General features: G+C 38.1%; 1 protein-coding gene across 1 annotated transcript; it reads right to left on the bottom strand.

The window, feature by feature from the left end:
* Window positions 1-14,924: 14,924 nt before the first annotated feature.
* Window positions 14,925-18,221, bottom strand: LOC149183036 (cysteine-rich receptor-like protein kinase 44). The gene is made up of 7 exons (XM_089414791.1): window positions 17,666-18,221; window positions 16,480-16,608; window positions 16,242-16,369; window positions 15,943-16,159; window positions 15,545-15,776; window positions 15,377-15,464; window positions 14,925-15,212 (listed from the first exon to the last, which is right to left on the bottom strand). The coding sequence occupies exons 1-7, from the start codon at window positions 18,219-18,221 to the stop codon at window positions 14,925-14,927; spliced, it is 1,638 nt and encodes a 545-aa protein (XP_089270917.1).
* Between the last annotated feature and the right edge of the window lie 454 nt (window positions 18,222-18,675).

The raw sequence follows: 18,675 nt of genomic DNA, 5'->3' as shown, positions 1-18,675 counted from the left end.
AGAAGAAAATTGGGTGCATCTAGAAAGAAAGGAATCTTTGTGGGCTATAGTGAAAATTCTAAGGGATATATAATTTATGTGGTTAGTCAAAAGGAATTTGAGATAAGTAATGATGTCACCTTTGACAAAGATATGCCCCTTAGGAAGATCAACTACCTTCCTATCCTAAGGAAGGAAAAAGAAGATGACATAGGAAATCAGGGTGAAAAAGACGATGAAACGATGTCTGATGTTGATGAACCTATGGATGTTATTGATCCACTCCCTCATGAGCCTTCCTCCTCCAAGAGGAGAGCCTCATGGCTTAGGGAGACTCTCAAAGATGTTGAGAAGCACATTGCACCAAGGGGGAATTTCCGTGAAAGTAAGAACCTGAACAGGTACCAAGGATATTTGACTGCCATGAGCACTATCATTCAAAATGAGCCTTCATCATCCAAAGAAATCGTGAAGCAACAAGTATGGAAGGATGCTATGAATGAAGAATACGAGTCAATTATGAAGAATGTTGTCTAAGATGTCGTCTACGGACCCCAGGACAAATCGGTTGTCACTTCTAAGTGGCTCTACAAAAATAAATCATGGAGCTAATGGAAGTGTAGAAAAGTTCAAGGCTCGCTTTGTTGCTCGAGGTTTCTCTCAAAAGGAAGGTGTAGATTACGATGAGATATTTGCCCCTGTTTCTCGTTACACCACCATCTGCTCGACCATAGCCCTTGCTGCATCGCAAGGATGGAACCTACATCATATGGATGTCAAGGCTGCCTTCTCGCATGGTTCAATCAAAGAGGAAGTCTATGTGGAACAACCCGAGGGGTTTGATGTTCATGATCGAGAATCTCATATATCAGGTTAAAGAAAGATCTCTATGGATTGAAGCAAACACCCCGAGCTTGGTATGAGAGGATCAATAACTATCTGATGAAGCTAGGATTCACTAGAAGTGAAGCCGATCTGAACCTTTACTTTAAGGTTGAAAATGATAAACATCTCATTCTTGTACTTTATGTGGACGACCTCTTTCTGACAGGTGTAGACCCTCTCATTCACAAATATAAGAGGGAGTTGGCTTCTGAATTTGAGATGAAGGACCTAGGACCAATGCACTACTTCCCAGGGTTGGAGGTCTGGAGAGAGCCAAGTGAAATTTTCCTCTCTCTAAGAAAATATATTGTGAAGATATTGGAAAGATTTGATATGGTGGAATGCAAGCCTATGACTACTCCAATGGAACTTAACTTTGAGAAGTTATGTGGTAGTGTTGCTGGACCTGAATTGGGAAATGATTATGAGTATCATCGACTCATAGGAGCACTGATGTTTTTGGTGAACTCCCCTCTGCACATATGTTTTGCAGTTAACACATTGATCCAATACATGGTTGAGCCTCATAATATACATTGGATTGCCACCATGAATCTTTTGAGATATCTTCATGTCACAATCACTCATGGACAAAGATACACTGCCGAAAATGTGAGGTTGCATGGTTATTTTAATGCTAATTGGGTTCGAAGTGTGGTGGATTGCAAGAGCACTTCTGGATGTTGTTTTTCTTTGGGTTCTGCTTCGATATCATGGATGAGCAAGAAGCAGAAATCAATTGCCTTGAGCACCTCCAAGGCTGAATAAATAGATGCTAGTATGGCCTCCTGTGAAGCTGTTTGGTTGAGGAAGCTCTTCAGTGAGTTGTTTGCACATGTGTTGGATACCACTATGATCCTCTCCAACAACCAGAGTGGGATCCGATTATCAGAGAATATTGTGTTTCATTATCACTCCAAGCATATAGATATCAGGTACCACTTTTTGTGGGATATGGTACAACAAGGAGCTATAAGGCTCCATCACATTGGGACTGATGAGAAGGTCACCGATATTCTGATAAAGCCCATCGAGAAGGTTAAATTCTTGGCCTTCTGAGAATGACTTGGAGTTGTGGAGAGACCCTCTTATGAGGGTTTTGTATGAGATGGACAATGAGATTTGGGAGCACTCGGGAGCTTGGGGTACTTCTTGGAGCGATGAGAAACCATAGGGTGAGTGGTTCTGCGTTCCCCTAATGGTTTGTTGTGTTCAAGGTGAGTGGTTCATACTTCCCCTGTGATACCCTTGGTGACATGTGAGTAGGACGAGTGGTTCATCCTTCTCCTGTCGAGACATCCTACCCATGCAGTATGGGACTCATGGGAAGTACGTCTCATCTAGTAAATGAGTAGGGAAATGAGGATAGGGACCTTAGTACTACTGATGGACGCATCATGTACTACTGTACTCCCTATGCTAGGATGTTTGATATTCATATGGGATCAATGGGAATTGATTTCGGGTTAGTAAGAGTGGTATGACACACTCTCTTTTGATCGAAACTGACTTTGGGTCAGTAAGAGTGGTATGAGACACTCTTTTTTTTATTGGGACTCACTTTGGGTCAGTAGATAATGGTATGATACATTCTCGATCACTTATTCTTCTTCATAGTTCAACATAGCAGAGAAGAGCAGTGTAGATCAGTGCATGAATGGCAAAGATAGTACAAATTGGCAGATGGATTATCAGGTGGATTTCTCCCTAGTTGAGAGGGAGTGTTAAAATTGGCAACTAAGGTCAAACTCCACATGGGTCATCTTATTTATGACAAGTGATATTTTTCTTACATTCCTCTCTCAGAGAGCTGTAGGATTTATCTAAAGATCATCTCATTTTGACATGTACAAATGAAGTTATGAATTTATTTTGATTGTGGACAGATTGACAAGGTTGGCCAACAAACTCATATAATATTAGAAGCTCAATAGTCACATCTATTCATCCCCAACGTTAGCCTATAACTTCATGATGTTTCATCCTCATTTGGAGACTTCATTTCTCACACATCTCTCTCTCCTCACATGATTGGGTACAGATTTTTGGGTAGCTCTCCACATGTGCAGAGAAGGACTGTAATTTTTTGTTCCTGTCATTGACTAATGTTGACCGAATTTGCAGCAGGTTGTTTTGACTCCGTTGACCAAGGGTTGATCTATATTTTGTGCTTTTTTGGGTGGAGGAATTTTGTCCTAGCAGGGCGCAGATATGTGTTGGGTTGTGTTATATTCTTTCCACGACTAGCCCATGTAATTAACCAGGGGGTTAGAGGGGGTGCGAAGCCACCTCCTCGTTGCACCTATTGCGTAGCGGGGTGGTCACAGGGGGTTTGAGGGGTGTAGGTAACCCCCCTCTATGGGGTCTGGGGCAGCGCCCCAGAAAACTTTGTTTTTTGGACCCTATATTAGGTTGGGCGGACCTACCTATGGTTTTGTGCATGATTTTCTCACATGGTTTTGGATGCGATGGTTTTTGGTCCATGGTATTGGATGCTTCAGCATGTATAAATATGCATTGTAACATTGAAAGGAACATAATGAAAAATCAAATTAGTAGTCATGGTTTTGGGATGTAGGGGAAAATCTCTGTGTATATGTGTTTTATGTGTTATGCTCTCACATTGTTTACTTTCTGTGTTTTAGAATTCATATGCAAGTAATTTCTGTACAGGTTTAAAATCTACATTTGATATCAGAGTTGTTTTGGCTTTAGGGGGAACCCTTTGTTGCTGAGGGGTTTTGCTCGGGCCTGTGGTAGACCCTGTTCAGTGGGAGATCTGCGAGATCGATTCTAGTGGTGAAAGAAGATGACGAGCAGTGGAAAGATAGAGATCGATAAATTTAATGGTTAGAGTTTTGAGTTGTGGAAACTCAAGATGGAGGATCTGTTGGTGGATAAAAATCAGTGGATCACGGTAAATCTGGGTACTAAACCAACGGGAGTGTCCGATGAAGAATGGAAGAAGTTGGATCGGAAGGCAAAGAGCACAATATGATTGTGTGTCTCAGATTCAGTATTGTTGAATGTATCAAGGGAAGCTACAGTGATGGCTTTGTGGGACAAGTTAGGGACTTTGTACCAATCTAATTCTCTGGTGAATAAACTGTGCCTGCGGAAAAAGCTGTATAACCTAAGGATAAAAGATGGAGACTCAGTGATAGAGCATCTGAACGCATTTAACACTGTGGTAAGTCAATTATTATCTGTTGATATTAAAATTTCAGATGAAGATAAGTGCATCAGTTTGTTGTGTTCTCTACCAGATTCTTGGGATAGTCCGGTTATTACAATAGGTAGCAATACAACTGCCCTGTAATTTGATGAAATAGTCTCATCCTTGCTGATAAAGGAGATGAGACGAAAAAATATGGAGAGCCATAATGGTGATGTCTTGTCTGCATGAGGATGGTCCCAAAACATAAACAAAAATAAGTCATCGAGTGGGGGATCTAAATCTAGAGGGAGATCTAAATCTCTAGGAAAACCTGTAAGGTGGTATGCTAGAAATGTGGAAAGGAAGGGCACTACAAAAGGGACTGTAAATCTAAAGCTCCTGATAAAGGAAAGGGATATGATGATGCTCTTTCTATAGAGGCGAAAACCACCTCAGATGAAGGTGGGGATGTGTACTTGGCTTCTTCAAGTACACACGTAGATCATGAGGCATGGTTGATTGACTTAGGTGCATCCTTTCACTTCACTCTCCATAGAGAGTGGTTCTGCGAGTATGAGAAATACGATGGTGGTGATGTCTTCTTAGGGGATGATAGGAAGGCTAGAATCGTTGGTCGTGGAAAAGTGAAGTTGAAGTTGTAAGGTGAAAGGGTTAGAACACTTCCGAGTGTTCTACGTATTCCTGCATTAGCCAAAAATCTGATTTCTGTAAGCAAGTTGGATGATGCAGGTGTAAAAACAGTGTTTGAGAAGGATACCTACAAGACGGTTCGGGGGGCACTGGTATTGATGTGGGGAGTTCGAATTGGAACTCTATACAAGCTGCAAGGTAGCACTGTTGTTGATGGTGCAACAATTCTTTGGTTCCTGAAGGTGGAGCAAAAAATCTAGTGGTCTCTAGAGAGAATACCATGTGGTGGCATCAAAGGCCTAGATATATTGGAGAGAAGGACCTTCGAATACTTCATGGTAAAGGTATGGTACAAGGTATGAGTAATAGCTCTCTAGATTTTGATTTCTATGAAAATTGTGTATATGGGAAGTAGAATCAGGTGAGTTTCCCCTCTGGTGGTAAAAGGGAGAAACATATATTAGAACTTGTGCACAGTGATGTGTTTGGATCTGTGAAGATTCCATCACTGGGTAAGTTTGTGTACTATGTATCATTTATAGATGACTTCTTAAGGAATACATGGATATATTTCCTTAAGAAGAAATCTGAAGTCTTTGACAGGTTTAAAGAATTTAAAGCTCTAATGGAAAACCAGACAGAGAAGAAGATAAAGGTGTTGAGGATGAATAATGGTGGAGATTTTGCAGCAAGGAATTTGAAGAATTCTGTGAGAAGTGTGGTATAGCATGGCAGAAGACTACTCCATACACACCTGAGAAAAATGGAGTTGCAGAAAGAATGAACAATACGTTGATGGAAAGGGCAAGAATCATGCTCAGTGGTGCTGGTTTAGGACAAGAACTTTGGGAAGAGGCGGTGGAGACAGCATGTTACTTGGTCAACAGATCACCTTCATCAGCGTTGGAGGATAAGACTCCACAAGAGGTATGGACTGGTAAGAAACCCTCTCTTTCACATTTGAAGGTATTTGGATGTGATGCATATGTACATGTTCCAAAGGAGGAAAAAACCAAGTTGGATAGTAAATTTGAAAAGTGCATCTTTATTGGGTATAAGGATGGTTTAAAGGGTTATAAGCTTTGGAACCCAGTAACAAGGAAAGTGGTGTACAGCCGAGATGTGGTGTTCAAAGATGTGAAATATGTTATTAAACATGAAGTCCAACCAAAAGAACCTGAGAAGATAGAGTTTGAGCTTAAGGAGGAAGAATCAAACCTTGCAACAAAGGAGGAATCAGAAGATGAAGAGCCACAAACTCTGGGTGTGAGAAGATTAGTCCGAGAAAGAAAGCATCCAGAAAGGTATAGTCCATCTTCTTTCTGTTCAAATTTTGCTTTATCTGTTACTGATGATGATCCCACAACTATGAAGGAAGCATTAGATTCAGAGGATGGCAAACTTTGGAAAGAGGCCATGGTTGATGAAATGGCATCTTTGCAGAAAAATGAGGCTTGGGATCTGGTGGAGTTGCCAGCTGGAAGGAAACCCATTGGCAACAAATGGGTGTTCAAGAAGAAGACAAATGCAAAAGGAAAGGTGGAGAAATACAAATCTCAGTTGGTAGCAAAAGGTTATTCCCAGGCACCAAGAATTGATTTTGGTGATATTTTTTCTCCTGTTGCCAAGGTAGCTTCTATTGGATTACTTTTATCTGTTGTTGTTGCTTTTGATTTTGAGGTAGAACAGATGGGTGTGAAGACAACATTTCTTCACAGGGATCTAGAAGAGGAGACCTACATGAAGCAACCTGAAGGTTTTTCCATGAAGGGTAAGAAAGAAATGGTATGCAAGTTAAAAAAGTCTCTGTATGGGTTAAAACAGTCACCAAGGACATGGTATCAGAAATTTGATACATTTATACGGGGACTTGGCTTCACTAGAAGCAAAGCAGATCACTGTGTGTATTTTAAATTAATTGGTGACTGTGTTATTTATCTGGTCTTGTATGTGGATGATATGTTGCTAGTTGGAAATGACAAAGAAATTATCCAGGATTTGAAGACCCAATTGTCCTCCAAATTCAACATGAAAGATCTTGGTGCTACAAACTATATTTTGGGCATGGAAATTAAAAGAGACCGGAAAAAGAGGAAGCTCTGGTTAAACCAGAGGAAATATGTTGAGACAATACTGCAGAGGTTTAATATGCAGGATAGTAAACCGGTGAAGGTTCTTATTCCTGTAGGTGTGAGGTTATCTGTTGAGCAATGTCCCAAGACACAAGAAGAGGAAGAGGACATGTCCCGTGTTCCATATGCAAGTGCAGTCGGTAGCCTGATGTATGCAATGGTCTGTACTAGACCAGACATTGCACATGCAGTGGGAGTATTGGAATATTGAGCAGGTTTATGTCAAAACCAGGGAAGGAGCACTGGAAAATAGTGAAGCAGTTTTTTTGGTATTTGCGTGGCACTAGTGATTATGGTTTGTGCTACCAAGGAAGACCAAGATTAGACAGAGTGTTGGATATTCGTGGATTTGTTGATGCAGTGTGGGCTGGAGATCTGGATCAGAGAAGATCTACAAGTGGGTATGTGTTTAACCTATTTGGAGGTGCAGTCAGTTGGATGAGTAAGAAACAATCTGTAGTGGCACTATCAACTACAGAGGCAGAATACATGGCAGCCACTCATGCAAGCAAGGAAGTCGTTTGGTTGTAGAGATTGTGTTCAAGTATGGGGTTAGTACAGGCAGCTATAAGGATAGACTATGACAACCAAAGTGCAATTTTCTTGGTAAAGAACCCTGCATATCATTCAAAGATAAAGCACATTGATGTTTAGTATCACTTTGTGAGGGATATGATAGAAGACAAAAAGGTGTTGTTGGTAAAGGTGGACACTTTGAAGAATTTTGCAGATGCATTGAAAAAATATGTGAGCTCTGAGAAGTTCTCTTGGTGTAGAGAAACAATAGGCATTGCAGGGCTGGATAAATGATTAAGTTCTGTTGTGGCCCCCTGTGGAAAGAAAACAACAAGTGGGAAAATGTTGGGTTGTGTTATATTCTTTCCATGATTGGCCCATGTAGTTAACCAGGGGGGTTAGAGGGGGGGAGAAACCCCCCTCGTTGCAGCTATTGCGTAGCGGGGGGGTCACAAGGGGTTTGAGGGGTGCAGGTAACCCCCCTCTATGGGGTCCAGGCCAGCGCCCCAGAAAATTTTGTTTTTTGGACCCTATATTAGGTTGCGCGGACCTACCTATGGTTTTGTGCATGATTTTCACACATGGTTTTGGACGCGATGGTTTTCGGTCCATGGTATTGGATGCTTCGGCATGTATAAATATGTATTGTAACATTGAAAGGAACATAATGAAAAATCAAGCCGGTAGTCTCGTTTTGGGATCCAATGGAAAATCTCTGTGTATTTGTGTTTTATGTGTTATGCTCTTGCATTGTTTATTTTCTATGTTTTAGAATTCGTATGCAGGTAATTTATGTATAGGATTAAAACCCACAATATGGGCATAAGAACTGAGGCAATCTGACTTCCTATTTGACCTGCGTTGATTGTACTAGGGCTAGCAGAAAGGTTGACTTTTGTTGACCAGTTTTAACTGGACTTTTTTGGATTGTTTTGGGCTAACTAGACTTGTTGTCGGAAACCAAAGTTGACTGGGTTTGACTGTGATGAATTGAGGTAGAAATCTTCCCTGTTGACCAACGTTGACTTTTTTTATTGGGGCTCTTTTGTTGCTGTTATAAATTATCATAATTTGTAAATTGTACTATCTCTCTCTACTAAACTATTGAAGACTAAAAGAAGATTTGATCAAGGGTTTTCCCACATTGGGGTTTGTCCCTGGCTGGTGCCACATCTTGTGTCCTCTTGTCTTGGCTTGTCTTCTATTGTTTATGATTATGTTCTATTAGCATCTTACTTACATTCTTCTGTGATTTCAAAACTGAAATTGATATTGGGGTCATAAAGAAATTGAAGTAAAATTGCTCTAAAGCATAGAACATACCATTGTTGCCTAAAATTAATAGGTTCAAATTATCATCAGAGCCTACATGAATTTAAATGAACTATTGCATAGACAAGTAGAAGTTAATCTCTCCTCTCATCCATCTTCTTCTACATTTGGAATTAAAATAAATCCTATCAAATGCCATTCAATCCCTACAAAAGATGATAAAAATACAAGGAATAAAAAGTAAGCAACTCATCTAGGAAAATGAGAGAATATTTAGTAAACACAAGTAGGGTAATGTTGATGATAAAGACCTACTGACCTTCCTCCCTTAGTTTACAATGAAAGTGATATCATGGAATGTAATGGGTATTAATGGTAGTACCATACAAATATTGTTGAAAACAACATTATGTATATAGACATTATGATGATTCAAGAAACAAAATGTTCAATATAATAAGGGGGGGCGATTTCCAAAGTAATCTAGAAAAAAAATTCATTTTTTTCCAATGACACACAAGGAGCTTCAAGGCTAATATTTATTCCCAAAAACCCATCAATTATATCCTTACAAGACTTCTTTTCCTCTATTGAAATATTATCATCCAAATTTCAACTCATAGGGTAAATTAGCTTTGGCTTCATCATTAATATCTGTGGGCCAATTCTTAGTTAAGATAAGAAGGTTCTTCTAAGAAACCTTCAAAACATCTCTAATATAATCTTGCATAAGCCATGGATAGTTGAAGGATATTTTATTATGATAAAATATCTTAAAGAGAAGAACGAGTTATAAGGAAATTAAACAAAGATGGTATTCTCATCATTGAATTCTTAACCTAGTTGAAACTAATAAATATAGAGACCATCAATAGAATATTCAGTTGGAAAAATAAAATAGGAGGCTTTTCACAAATATCCTCTAGACTAGATAGATTTCTTATATCAAAATATCTTCTTCTATAATTCACCAACTTTGAAGCTTCTATGTTTCCAAGTCATGGGTCAAATTATTCACCAATCAAACTACTTCTTAATTGGAAAGGGACTCTAAAAATTATGCCTTTCAAATTTGAATCATTTTGGTTAATGCATCCCTCTTTCATGAGAAACTTTGAATCTTGGGGGAAAGAATCGAAGGATTAATTTAAGGTAGACATCATGTACCACTTCCAACTATTGCTCAAGTATCGAAAAATCAAGATTGAAAATTAAAACATCAATAAGATTTGAAAGATACATGAGGAGAAATAATTATTGGAAAAGATAATGGAACTCATACAACAAAATTCTATAGAAGAAGGAAGAACAAAGGAATTGAACCCCAAAGAAGAAGTCATCGACTCTAATTAGAAGAATTCCTCAAACAAGAAGAGATTCTTAATGAAGATAGAAGTCGAAAATCCAATGGCTCAAGGAAGGCGAGAAATATACAAAATTATTTCATAGGTCAATGATTTAACACCAGTAGCACAACAAAATCATAAGCATAAAAAAATATCAACAACAGAAGCTTGAGGAGAATAAGGAATTACATAAGAATTAATGGACCATTTCCATAATATATTAAGAGAACTAATATGGGAGAGGAGACATACTATGAGTAAAATAACCAAGAACATACCAAAGTTACTTTAGATCATAATGCAATCTTATTGATGGAAATCACTATAGCTGAGGTAGAGGAGGTTGTTACATAAATTTTAAGGAACAAATCACTAGGACTTAAAGGATTCACAACAAAATTTTACCATGAATGTTTGAAGCTAATAGGTAAATATGTTTGAAGGATAGTAGAGGAATATAAGACATCCTTTGCCATCATGTCATCTCCAAATGTAGCTTTCATTGCTCTAATCCTTGAAAAATTTCAGTTGGAAACTCCCTCAGATTTTCATCCCATAACACCTTGCAATGTTATATATAAAATCATTTCTAAAGTGGTTTCTAATAGATTAAATTTGCTCCTTCCCTCTCTAATATCCTTGGAACAAATTGGTTATGTTGAAGGTAAGAAAATCTTGGATGGTATTCTCATATCACATGGACATATATTCTCACTTGAATATTCTAGATGCTTGGGCATGCTCATTAAACTAGATATGTGCAAATCCTTTGACAAACTTAGACAAAATTTCATTTTTCACATGCTCAAATCTTCTGGTTTTATTGATCCTTGAATACATTGGGTTATGGCACTATTTTCCAATGGTTTCATTTCTATCCTTGTTAATGGATCCTTTTCCCGTACCATCTTCCTAGCCAGAGGTAGAAGGCAAGGAGATCCCCTCTCCTCCTATATTTTTCTCCTAATGATGGAGAGTATGGGACAAGCCATAAAAGATTTAGTTCATGAAGGTAATCTAAAATGACTCTCTACTAGTATAGAAAAATCTCAATCTGCCCATCAACCATTTGTAGATGGTACCGTTCTATTGGGGCAACCTACTATTTGGGAAGAAATTTCCTTCAAGTCGATTCTTAGCAATTTTTCTAAAGCCTCTCCTACCTCTATCAATATTTCCAAATCATAATATTCTTTTTTAATACTCCTTTAGCTATTCATATCCACATCTTTAAATTGTTGTAGATTTAAATGAGTTCCCTTTCATCCAAATATCTTGGAGCCTCATAGTGGAAAACCCTTTAAGGAAAAATGTTTCGGAAGAATTATTGCAAAAATTTAAGAGAAAGATCTCATGTTGGACCATTAGGCCTCTTAATATTAGAGCTAGACTCATTCTCCTAAACTAGGTATTACAATCTCTCCCTCTATGTCTTCTCTCTGCTTTAGTAACCCCAAAAGTCATTCTTCAAAACATTAGAAATTTACAAAGATAATTTCTTGGGGGAAGCTTATCTCAATAGGAAATGGGCCCTGGTTGGTTGGGAAATTTAAGCAAACCGAGATCTTTTGGTGGTTTGTGTTTGAGAGACTCTAAAATTCTAAACCAGTATTTGGGATCCAAAACATGGTGGAGATGGATAAATAATAAAAAAATCCTTATGTAGTTGATTATGGAAAATGCAATATGCCCTTAATATAGAGTAAACTCAACTATAAAAATGGAAGGAAACATAAGAAGTTAACAACATTTGAACATTGCATGGGGAAATAGAAATCTTATTAAAAATCATAGATTTTGGGAAATCAAAGAAGGAAACAAAGCACTCTTATGGGAATACTCATGGAAACAATGGCCCAAACTAAACATTGAAGAGCAAAGGTAGAAGATAAAAGAGAAATTAACTTCACAAGGGGAAATTATAGTGGCTTAGTATTGGATTCAACCCTAGGATTAAATACAATGGAAGCAATGGGAGAATTTCTCTCAATTTCTTGTGAACACCAGTCTATATACTAAGGAGGCAATAACTAAGGAGATAGAAACTATAAAGATAAAAATTAAGAGAGGCCTAGACATTTTAAGATGGGGTCACAATCCCATAGGGACTTTCAATCTTAAGGAGTCCTACAGTATCCTCTCATGAACAAAAATGCAAGATGCCCAAAGTAAATGGGTTAAGCTCCAAAACCTAAAAATATGGTCCAAAGATACCCTCTTCCTATGGCTTCTTATGTTGAAAAAATAATTAACTTGGGATAAACTTCAAAAAAGAGGATTTTGAGGGCCCTTTATATGTAATCACTACTCAGCTAATATAGAAACTATCGAGTACCTATTAAACATTTATATATTTTCATCTAATCTGTGGGATTGCATGACCATCATCTTCCCATAATTAGATTAGAATAGAGGTATTTTTCTAACAACCATAGAGGAATGGAGACCTAGTCCTTACTCCAACCCAATAGTAAATAGAGTATGATAGTTATTTCTTGGCTTGATCATTTGTGAAACTTTGAAAGAAACAAATCAAAATTTTTTTAAAGTAAATCAACTTCACCAAACTCTATTTCGTTCTCTATTGTCAACAAAACTAGAGAAGCAATACCCATAATCACTTGGACTAATCAAGATTAGGATTTGTAATCAATAAAAGAATTGCATCCTTCATAGTGTGAACTTACAAAGAATAACTTGATGGCCAAAATACCCAACTCCCATCATAGTTCTTCCAGCCCAAGCCACTGGTCACTAACTTCAATTGGTTTCTTAAAACTTAATTGTGATGGACCCTCAAAGAGAAACCAAGGTTTAACTAGCTTTGGAGGAGTCTTTAGAAACTGTCAAGGCCAAATAATTCACATCTATGTAGGGGAACTAAGAATTGAAAGCAATAATGTATTCGAGCTAATTTCACTTGAGCAAGGCTTAATCTTTGCAAAAAGAAGGGATTTATATAAGCTAATAATAGAAGGTGATTCCAAAACGATCATCCAAACAATAAAAAAATTGCAACATGGTTCTAGCCCTTCCAAAGTCTCAAATAGCTGGCAAGTCAAATCCAGTATTGGAAAAGTAGCAGGTCTTCTAGAATAAATAACATATCCTATACTCTCTCACATTATAAGAGTTGGGAACAAACTGGTAGACAAACTATACAACAAAGCACTCAACTTCAAGACTAATCCCCTAGATGTGGATTGGTCACGGAATATTTGAGCCACCTTAAGAGCTAAGTGCATGAAAATTGCCAGCAAATATTATGTTCCCTAATTAAGGAGGATGCTCAAACATGGGATGTGACCCCTAGCCTTGATACAAGAGCCACTATATTTAATGAATCGTGCCGTATGCTTCATAGATGGAAAGATGCATGTAATCGACAATGTTAATGGGTGGTCGACTATGATGTGAGGTCATGTGAAGTATGTTTCATAATTGTTCAACATTGGATAGCTACCCTAGAAACACAACTAGATAGGGATATGGCATTCAAACATGCTCATGGTTATCTTGGACTTTATGGGAAAGTGGTGAAATTATGGCAAGAAATGGAAAATTAATTTGAGGATGATAAAGGGTAGTTTAAATCAATCTCCCATCTACTGGAAGTTGTGACACGAGAGGCTATCGATGAGTAACTTAGTCTTATGCAATATGCTCATATGTTTTTCTTACTTCTTTTCTTGGTCCTATGTTTGGAACTTCCAAGTTTTAGGTTATGGGTGGTCATCATGCTTTGGGTAGCCAACTAGAACCATGTCCTTTTCCTCATGTACAATTCAAGTTTATGAACTAAAATTTTAACTTTGTGGTTTCAATTCTATTGGTTTCAGGCATAGAGGTGGAGTGATATAGTGCTCTAGTCTTAAGGTAAGTTGGTAACTCTGTTTTTTGTTCGTTTCATAGCAAATTTCTTAGTACTGGTCTCAAATTTCAAGTTCACTTTCATATTTCTATGGCTCTCTTACCAATCTATGGGTATTTTGGTGTTTTAAAGTCTTATACTCTTGGCTTTATCCTTTCCTCTTCCCCCTTTTTAATCCTTTGTAGCATCCCTTTCTTCAAAGTTCTCTCAAATGACACTCTTTCTTGACATTTATAGCCTTGAATTTCAACCATATTCCCCTTGGATACTTACTTGAATCCTTTTGTCTATCTTTTTTCTATCCAGGTTAAGTATTCACCACCCTCCTTTTTCGTAAGGGTCATTTTTTTGCTCTGAGGCTCTATCTTGATTTTCCCTTTCTTTCCTTTGATGTTTAGACGCAAATTAAACTTGGGATGCAAAGGTGACAGAAGGGGTAGAACAGCTCCATTTGCACATCTGGGTGCCCATCCTCTTTCCTTCTCACAAACTTGAGCATAAGTGACAACCAGAGGAGTGATGGCTTGGTATGCAAATGTTATTCATGAAGAGGCAAGGTGCACTATAGCAAAAGTAGAAAAAGATGTCCGAGAAAGTTGTAGGTTTATTCCTTACCATCATGTAAAGAGAGACAAAGATATAAATCATGGAAATTGGTGCTTCAACCAAGTCTCATCAAACCTCTTCTATGTAGGTGGTCAATTTATATTGTCACATCAAAACTCTTATTAGAAGAGTTTTCATTGAGTGATCAATAGTATTATCCTTTTTAGTTTAAGTACCAAAATGATTGCTTTAAATGTAAGTAAAAAGAGAGACCAGTTAATACAAACTACTCCCTAGCCCTAATATATATAAAATTAAAAAATTAACCATATTTTGAAAAGAGATTACTATATAATAAGAAGTTTATTCATCATATATCAATTTCATACATGTTAAAAAAGTTGTAAGCGCTCTGATTGTTTATATCCTTACTAACTCTATGTAAATGTCCTTACTTACTCTGTACAATATAATTCACTACAATTTAATGCTGGGCTTTTAAGGTATATTTTTCGGGTTTGTTGGACTACTACAGGAACTAAAGAAAGGCTGATGGGTCCATGAGATCCCTAAGATGCAGCAGCAGCTGATCCTCTAGGTTTGGCAGCGGTGTTGGAATTCTCAGAACTGGCGGCAGCGGCATCTATGAAAGCTGGATGTGTAGGCGGAGCAGGGATCTCTGAATTGTTGGTTAGCATCAACTCAACCCGTGACATGGCCGGTCGCAGCCCCCAAGAACCTTGAGTGCAAAGAAGTGCAACCGTGATCACCCTCAAAACCTGCTCTCTTGGGTACTGCCCCTCTAACGTTGGATCAACAATATCCAAAACTCGATCGTGCTTATATTGATTCCAGGCCTGCATCATCGTCAACTTTACTTTCTATTCAATGCTTCTAAATGAACTTTTTTCTATAACTTCAAACCAAAGTTATACGAAATTTTAGAACGGAGACGCACCCATTGTAGAAGAAGGTTCATAGGGGCTGGCAGTGTTGGATCTATGCACTTTTTCGCACTCACTATCTCAAGAACCACGATCCCATAACTATAAACGTCTGCCTTTTCCGTCAATTGCCCATGGACGGCATACTCCGGCGCAGTGTATCCTCTGTCTCATAAAATATTAGCAGAGCCCATAAATTCGTACCAGGATCACATACAACTTATTAAACGAATGACAAAACTTACATTGTTCCTCCGACTCTAGTAGAGACATGGGTTTGGTCTTCTGGGAAGAATCTAGCCAATCCAAAATCTGATATTTTAGGATGAAATCTGTCATCTAAAAGTATATTTCCACATTTGATATCTCCGTGTATAATGCGAACGTTGAAGTCTTCATGTAGATATGCAAGGCCTCGAGCTACACCCACTATAACGTTTAAACGGTTTTCCCAGCTCAGAGGATTTCTTATCTCTCCTGTGGATTGCCAGCAAAATACCTTAAACCTTTAATACATGTAATTGAACCATTTCACATAATTTTGAAAACAATAGAATGGCGAAAATATCCCATACAAGTCATATACATAATTTTGAAAGGCAATTTGAATGGCGAAAAATTAGTTCTGATGAGAACAAACTACCAAATAAATGGTTGTGAAGACTGTTATTTGACATGAATTCGTAAGCCAGCAAACGTTCCTGCCCTTGCGTGCAACATCCGAGTAAACGAACAAGATTGCGGTGACGGACGCTAGTGAGGAGCTTTACTTCTGTTAGAAAGTCCTCCTCAGCTTGAGTTTTCTCATGCCTTGTATTCAGTTTTTTCACAGCAATATCCTTCCCACCTGGAATTCTTCCCTGTTCCGCAAGCTCGTTACAGTTATCATTAAACAACGCATATAGTTGGGCAAACTTATGAAATCCACGATTGATATTATACCTTATAAACTTCACCGAAGCCTCCTTTGCCAAGCATGTTGGTCCTATAAAAGTTCCCAGTCGAATCTCTCAGAAGCTTGTAATCGACAAAAACTTGCCCGAAATTTCCTCTGGGACTGAAATTTTCATCTGAGAAGACAATCATTACAATAAGTTTCTCATAACAAATACAACTATGTCAAAAGAAGTGAGCCGAAAGCAGCATGGAAGTACAGCTATAATGCAATGACTATAATCACCTTTTCGAGCATAGCCCTTTCGATGTCTAATACGTTGATAGGAAACCAAACACACCACTGCTATAAGGCTTGTTCCTACAATACTTCCTAACAATATAGGCACTATTTTCGATGATGATTTCGTTGAATCTGTTATTAAATCGAAACAAAATAGTCAAATGCCTTGCAACAAATTTATAGAACTCGTACGCGATTCATCGATGCTACGCTTAAAAGACAATTTTAAACGCTATTGTGTAACTATTCTAAGTTAATAATTCTGGAGTTTTTATAAGATTAAGAATCAACGGACCCCGCGCTTTGGTTCCTGCAGCGGTGGATGTGGACCCTGAGGCTTCGGCCTTTGAACGATTTGTAACGGTTATGCCGTAAAAATTCTGAAATCTTGCTGGCTTCGGCCATATGTTGTAAAAAATCTGCTGGCTTCGGCCATATGTTGTAAATATCTGCTGGCTTCGGCCATATGTTGATTTTCCCTCTGAAAAAAATCAATATCTGCTGGCTTCGGCCATATGTTGATTTTCCCTCTGAAAAAAATCAAGAATCAACGGAAATATTTTTTTGTGATTTCTGTTGATTAAAGTTAGTTTTTAATTACATTTCCCTCTAAAAAAAATTAAGAATCAACGGAAATATTTTTTTGTGATTTCTGTTGATTAAAGTTAGTTTTTAATTACATAAATAAATAGATTCAGGGTCCTGAGAAACCTTTGAAAAACCTTAAGAGACTCTTGTGCAAAATTCACAAATCAACTTTGTAACTTCAACCAAATAGGCCTTGAAAAAGGCGTGAGACACTCTTGCGCAAAGCTCACAAATCAACTTTGTAACTTCAACAAAAATCTTATGAACAATGTAAAAACCTCCGTAACAGTTAAATGAGACTAAATCAGGAACAAACATGAACAATTAAACGAACGTTAAACAGTCTAAACAATAAATAAAGATGCTATACGATGATTAAATAGCAAATCCAACGAATGGTAATTAAACAGCAAATAGTTGTAGCGAAGTAGAAAACTCTCACTGGAAGCTAGTATGTGGGAGAAAAACGAATACGTTGAGTAGCGCATAAAACAACTCGTCCCGAGACCTCGACCTTCAACCATTGGAGGACATGTGAGTAACTGGATCTGAGCTTGCATCAAACATTGTTGGCAATTATTTATATAAAGAGGGGGCCAACACTGAGCGAGGCCATATAAGGAGCCATCAATGGAGCCAGTCGCATAACCGTTATTTACAGAAGCGTTTTCTATGAGTTGCCTCGATAGGGCAGTGGCTCTCTGAGAGAATTCCTGTGGATCGTTGTCATTTGTGGAGAAACAGTAATGAGTCTGAGCTTGGAAACCTAAATTATTTCCATTCTCATAGTCGAGGAAACAACCATCTAGATGAATCCAACCACCCCAGTATTCGAGACACACTGCTTTCATTCGTCTACCCGCTTCCTTGACGCAGTCTGAGCACTTTTCTGTAGTTAAATAGTTCCGACAAACTGCAACACCAGCGACATTGTTTTGAAATGAAATCTCGTAGCCGTCGGAGGAAATATTTGGGGGGAGGGATTCTAAAACACTATCCAGACTTTGCCAAAACGTTGTACGATTAGCCTCAGCATAAAATGGGTTGCACCATATCTGATCCTCCTGTTTATACTCGGGATTGTCGGTTGCTATAGCTACTGAAATCATCACACCCGCTGAAATAGCAGAAGTGAAAAATTTCGTAACTTCCGCCATGAGTTGAGCAAATTAACAATGCATGGATTGAAACGCAAAAACTATATAGATATATTAAATTGTTAATAACTATTCCATCGTGTGCTGATTATGGATATCGTGTGAACGGTGCTCACAATATGTACACCCTGTTTGAGTCCGTTAGTCAGACTGCCTCCTCTGTGGGTGAAAGAAGTATCCCATTGCATAGCCTTTGAAAAGACGCGCTGAACATTGAAACGTGTTGCGTGGGAAGCCGCCAAGTAAACTTCACCATTCCCTTTGTTTTGGTGGAACCAGTCCATGCACAACAATAACGGGAAAAGCTCTCTGAATTTTTTTCATTGATTATCACACAAACCTAAATACATAACCGTCTGAGAAGCAACTGGCAGGCAATCAGATCCTACCGATTGTGATGTTAAATGTCATTTTTCGTTGATTATCACACAAACCTAAATACATAACCGTCTGA

The sequence above is a fragment of the Pinus tabuliformis genome, chromosome 3_2, assembly GCF_031772625.1.
Source record: "Pinus tabuliformis cultivar Carrire ecotype Pingquan chromosome 3_2, CPIR1, whole genome shotgun sequence".
NCBI classification, from domain to species: Eukaryota; Viridiplantae; Streptophyta; class Pinopsida; order Pinales; family Pinaceae; genus Pinus; species Pinus tabuliformis.
Note: the sequence above shows the minus strand (reverse complement) of the source record. Positions and strands in the feature narration are given on the sequence as shown.

Excerpts from the sequence above, each read along its gene's own strand:
- LOC149183036 (XM_089414791.1), bottom strand. The coding sequence starts at position 18,221 with ATGGCGGAAGTTACGAAATTTTTCACTTCTGCTATTTCAGCGGGTGTG. Across the intron at positions 15,777-15,942 it reads TCTTCACAACCATTTATTTG|GAGAGATAAGAAATCCTCTG; the intron begins GTAGTTTGTTCT and ends GGCAATCCACAG. Across the intron at positions 15,465-15,544 it reads ACTAGAGTCGGAGGAACAAT|AGGATACACTGCGCCGGAGT; the intron begins GTAAGTTTTGTC and ends TTTATGAGACAG.